Source organism: Myxocyprinus asiaticus, chromosome 25 (genome assembly GCF_019703515.2).
Source record: "Myxocyprinus asiaticus isolate MX2 ecotype Aquarium Trade chromosome 25, UBuf_Myxa_2, whole genome shotgun sequence".
In the NCBI taxonomy this organism is placed as follows: Eukaryota; Metazoa; Chordata; class Actinopteri; order Cypriniformes; family Catostomidae; genus Myxocyprinus; species Myxocyprinus asiaticus.
The window spans coordinates 40,321,152-40,327,151 of NC_059368.1; the positions used below are offsets into that span (position 1 = coordinate 40,321,152).

At 37.9% G+C, this 6,000-nt stretch overlaps 1 protein-coding gene across 3 annotated transcripts in view; it reads right to left on the reverse strand.

Moving 5' to 3' along the window:
• The window catches only part of papola (poly(A) polymerase alpha), a 41,321-nt gene extending 38,363 nt beyond the window's left edge, over positions 1-2,958 (reverse strand). For all 3 annotated transcript variants that reach the window (XM_051654748.1, XM_051654749.1, XM_051654747.1), the window contains exon 1: positions 2,799-2,958. In XM_051654748.1, coding sequence (XP_051510708.1) covers positions 2,799-2,806 — 8 coding nt within the window. In that variant the 5' untranslated portion in view covers positions 2,807-2,958. The remainder of the gene's footprint in view (positions 1-2,798) is intronic.
• Between the last annotated feature and the right edge of the window lie 3,042 nt (positions 2,959-6,000).

Below are 6,000 nucleotides of genomic sequence, written 5' to 3' on the forward strand. Positions count from 1 at the left end.
GGAATGAAAACAGACCTTTTCTATGTGGATTTTTCACAGATTTTGCACCGATATGACTATGCAAAAGTACTCAGAAGGCTGCTTTCTTAAATATTTTTATCAAAGAACATTTGACGTTATTATTATACATTGACAACAAATTCTAGAAATGAACACTGAGAAAATAAAGAATCAATAAAAATACAATAAATAGCTAAATAAATATCAGAACTGCTTAGTATCAGTCAAATGCTGACCATTTAAATAAAGAATAAAAATACAATAAATAGCTAAATAAACATCAGTACTGTTTAGTATCAGCCAATGGCTGATCATTTAAATAAAGAATAAATAAAAAATAAAATAAATAGCTATATAAACATCAGCATTACTGTTTAGTATCAGTCAAATGCTGACCATTTATATAAAAGAATAAATTAAAATAAAATAAATAGCTAAATAAACATCAGGGGCCAGTTGAACCAGCTATACGTACGTTACAACTTAGCCTTGTTGTGGCGTAAATGGGCACTAAATCACAATTTACGCTCTACTAAATATTTGAGCTTTGCACCATTACATTTATGTAAAACGTAAACCTATGTGTAAATTAAATATATACGGCAGCCTCCGACAAGGAGTAACTGATGGAATAAAAAAGCAGACTCATTTAATGACATCAATGAGCTCATGTGATGGTGTTGGCATTTACACTCGTGTACATTTATGAGAGAGAAAAAAAGAAAAGAAAAACTTACTTTTAAGCGGCTCTTCAGCATGAAACCGATCTAACGGTGCTGTTTTTAGGGTGCGTCGCCCGGTGTCAAGTTTCAACACATTCAAAATATATATACAGGATATTAAAATGAATAAATGTCTTATTTTTCCAGCCTGTTGTATTAGTATTTATCACCCCTCATTTATTTTAGATACAGTTCCTATATATTATTATTTACACAGGGCTAATACACTATTTATTAAATCTACTTTTATTACGTATCCTATTTTAATGTCTGGAAAACCAGACTTTTAAATATTAAATTTTGTAAATGCAATGACTGGAATTGTTCGGTTGAAGGGGGTACCAAACTGTGAATACATGTGAACAAAACAGTTTGGTGAATACATGTTTACACGCTGACAACAATGAAAGTAGCTACGTGGTTAGCTAGTTAGCTGTAAGCTCGTTGCCACAGAGAGTAAAACTCTATTTATTTACAGGACTTTATTTTCCAGCATTGCGTCTCACCAGTTAGGTAACAGCAAAGCATGAAATCAACACTCACCACACACAATGATATTTACCTTTCAATCTGCTGCATTACTGACTGCACTGACAAACTATAGCTGGCTAACAGCAAACAGATGTGATAAACATGAGAGACATGGTTGTCAGGGACAGGGTTAATGTTATATTAGTTATATAAAATGATGGGGTCATTTTTTTATTAACTTTCCAGTATGTATTTCACAAACTAGTTAGCAATTTAAGGAGATCGCTCAAATCCACACCATTTAACACTGCACCGTCTGCAGAACCACCGTCAGTTCAGAGTTAGCTCTGTAAACAGAGTCGGAGCTCTACGCTATGACACCAATTCTAAAGCATTGTTTTCTGCATTACGTTCTGAAAAAAAGGTTTCATATCGGCGCATATCGGTAAAATATACGCCGATACCGATATATTGGTGAAAGGCTAGTATCGGCCGACCGATATATCAGTTGGGCACTAATAGAGATTAATCAGTGTATTGATTATTTTACTGTCATCAACAACACACATGGATCCATTTTGGCATTAAGAGTATTGCCATAGAAATAGCTTAAATAATTTCCGAGGATGTGAACATATCAGTAGGAAATCCAAGTTGTCATCATGTAATTAGGACAGCCTAATTGCGCAACATCTTACACTCTCTGAAATATATTTTGAAGAGTATCACGGTTAAAAAATTAACTAGAGCTCCATGCAAAAAAATAAATTAAAAAAAGCCACTGAAAAATGACAAAACTGAGATATTTAGATTAGAATGTGGTGACAAAATGCCACCAGTACTGAATTCCTTTGTTTTTATATCTAACAATTGATATGTTTCGTAATATTCTGTACTAGGCCTATCTAATTGAGTTTAGACACTGTAGTGACCATTTTAATTAACTGATTAAACTAAAGTGTTGACATACGTGGACGACACGCTGCGTGATATCTGTTTGAGGAAATATGCAAACAACTGACCCTGAAAATCAGTTACGGGGCAAATATAGCCGCTTAATAGGAGCAAAATAGAAGACTTGTTTGTACAGTTGTCTTAAGTTGTATTCGCGTTCTTGCGCTCCATCTGTGCCGTTTTTAATCGTTTATTTACATTTACACATGCATCTGACGGAAGTCTTTAGAGTTTGCGTTAGGAACGCAAGGATGTTTTTGTGTGAACGCCCCCTTATAGAGTATTAGCGTTAACAAGAGGTCACAGACCGAAATCAACACGATGTAAACTACTGATCTACATGTCTGCACAGAGTTGAACAAACCCATGAACGCAAAATAGATTTCAGTATGTCTGTGCATACAAGCCGGCGTATATACTATAAACTGAATCTCTACATCTGTTGGCCTGTTGTTCTTTCTATGGCATTACGAACTGCATACAGAAAAGTTTGCTGTCAAAATGGGGGAGGGGGGGAATGAGTAAACTAGTTCAGAAAATAAAGCGCACTATAAAGTGCTTCTAAGAACGTGTCGAGTTTGGGTCTGTTTCGTGACATTAGGCCCCAGACAACGCGTTTACATTCATCGTTTACTCCGGCGAGATACTTACAACGGCATTATGAAGAGCTCCGGTTTATGGAAAGCTGAGCAGCATGTTATATTCCACCATCATTTTCATCCTGTTATGAATTGTTATGAAAGCAATGATGTTGTTTCTTTTGTTTGCATCAACATGGCGTTCCTGCAACGACAACTGCCAATTGCAACAGGAAGTGACGCCATGACGCATGCCTCGCTGACGCAGCCCAACTGCGTCTTGTTTTGTTTTTTAACGTACCAGTAAGATTATTATTATTATTTTTTTATTATTATTATTATTATTTTGCAAAAGGCATACTGAATTTAAAGGGACAACAACTTTTATAATTATAAATAATAATAATAATAATAATAATAATAATAATAATAATAATAATAATACAAAATACAACGTGACAATATGTTATATGTCAGGGGAGAGACTGTACCTTTTGAACATTTTAATAGTTTTCACAGCTTTCCTATTAGAAGAAATCAAATGTATATCAATTTGGTATCCATAATAATATAGGTTAGAACAAGGCTTCCTCTTATTACATTTACAATTATGTATAAAGTAATTGGAAAAAAGCAAAGCAAGATTGTAAAGAACATATCTGACTCTTTCTAATAATCTATAAAATCAGTAGCAGATCCTGGCATAGGCAATATAGGCAGGCACCCAGGACTTTGTCAGTTCAAACCAGTCTGGTCATTCTCTGTTGACCTCTCTCATCAACAAGGCATTTCCGTCCATAGAACTGCCCCTCACTGGATGTTTTTTTGTTTTTGGCAAAATTCTGAGTAAATTCTAGAGACTGTTGCGCGTGAAACTCTCAGGAGATCAGGAGGTCACGTGACACCATGCAAGAAGCAGGCGTGTGAGCGACGAGCTCTGCGCACTTTGCTAATTTTTAATTATTCTCATGTTATAATCTGGTGAAATTCGATACACCCAGTTACACATTTGCTCTTTGAGGTAAAACATGGCAAAGAAGTCAAAATCCTCGGGCTCTGCAGACATTAAAAGACATTTACATGTTCAGGATGAAAGCCCCGACAGGCCTACAGACCGGGGACTCGATTTGGATGGTGCGGCGGGAGAGGTGATCCAGAGTCAGTTGTCCAACATGTCGGTGATGTTGACGAAGGTTCTTGCTGACTTGGAGGATCTCGCTGTAATACGTCGCTCGATTACGGCGATGGAAATAAAATTCTCTGAGTTAGTTACAAGAGTGACTGACGTTGAGAGACGAATAGATTATTTGGAGTCTTCGGAGAGGGAATCATCCGTTAATCCGCCTGCGACCAAAGTTGATTTGGAACGGGTTCTTGAAAAGCTTGAAGATCTTGAGAATAGAAGCTGCAGAAATAACGTTCGAATAGTTGGAATTCCTGAACATGAGGAGGGCAGAGATATGGTGAAATTCATGGACGAGCTCTTCCCAAGTCTGCTCGACATAACAGGCCAAAAGCTGGAAATCAAGCGAGCTCACAGAGTCCCGGCTCGCAGATCTGCTGAGGGAGACAGGCCCCGATCAATCCTGGCCAGATTTCTGAGATCATCCGATAAAGATCTTGTGTTGCACCAGGCGAGGTGCAAAGGAAAGCTTTCTTGGAGGATTCATAATATTTTCTTGTTCCCGGACTTTGTGAGTTCGACAAGAGGGAAACGCGATCGGTTCAGGGAATGCAAGAAACTCTTGCATCAACGTAAGATCACTTTTGCATTGATGCTTCCAGCCAAGCTGAGAACAGAAGCGAAGGATGGTCGCAAAGTCCCAATCAGGCAATGTCTTTTATAGAATCAATGGGTGAGTAAACCATCAGATGTTTCTCATGTGAGTGGGTCGACTCGCTGTACTTACTCTGGCTTTTGAGGAAGCTGGGCGTCATTTTGGTTTCCTTCTGCGTTGGCTTCGCCTAGCGGCTGGAGTTTGTTTTGTGAATAACACTTTTCCTTAAAGAAACTTTTCATTGAATCACTTTTACATTGAAGTTCCCGGTCAGTTTGAGAGTGGACACTATGGATGACCGCAAAATATCTACATGCTGCTCACACAAAGGATGTCTTTTATAAAGTTGACGGATTGAGTAAGTCATGGTATATACTTTTATGAGGCCTCTGAGTGAATTGACTTGATCATCCGGGGAACCGGGATGCCGGTTTTGTTTCTTTTTGTATTGGTTCCGCCTAGCGGCTGGAGTATGTTCTGTTGAATAACACTCCTTTGGAACAGCTGGGGATTAATCTTTCGTTCTTCGTGCTTATGCCTCCTGCTGGCTGGAGTTTATTTTGTTGAGTATTTTTACGGGACACTGGAATGATTACGTCATCTGCTGAACTCATAACAGCTGGCTCACTGATCATTCATTTGTCTGTCCGAGGAATCTGAACGGTTTTATATCAGCTGGAATTTGTTTTGTGGAGGATCACACCTTTGAGACAGTTCTGTGAATGAATCTACATGTTCTTTGTGTTCATTCTGCCTATTGGCTGGGGTTTATTTTACAAAGTATTTTCTGTTATGTAATTTTGCCTCACAAATTTGTGAAGCAAAATTGTGCATTCCGATGGCAAAGTTGTCGTGGGGGCCCATGGGCGTTCATGGATCTTTTGAATTTAGAGGGATTGACGCCGGTTGGCGCTGTCATGCATGGGGTTAATGCGCACGTTTTTCTTTTTTCTGTTTGTTTTGTTCGGGGGAAAGTTCGGGGTTTGATTGTTTCACTAATGGGGAATGTGGTCTGCATAATCTTGTTTTTGACACACAATTTATTTTTTCTACTATATCAAAATGTCAATTGTTAATAAGAGTGTACTATCTCTCTCCACATGGAATGTGAATGGGTTGGGGCACCCTATAAAAAGAAGGAAGGTTATTACTTTTCTTAAACGTAAGAAAAATGATATAGTGTTTCTTCAATAAACACATCTCTCCCCGCAGGAAGCTGAAAAATTTGGGAAGATATGGGGTGGACATGTTTTTTTAGTGCTGGCTCAAGTAAGAGCAAGGGAGTCATTATATTGGTAAATAAGCATCTACAATTCAAATGTCTCAAACAGATTAAGTATAAATTAGGGAGAGTAATTATTGTTTTAGCTGAAATTCAGGGGCAAATATTTACGCACCTAATGCTGATGATCAGGGCTTTTTTTTTAGATCTTGAAGGGATGTTGCAAGCTGCTGGCACCCCTCATGATATAATATTGGGAGGAGACTTTAATCTAT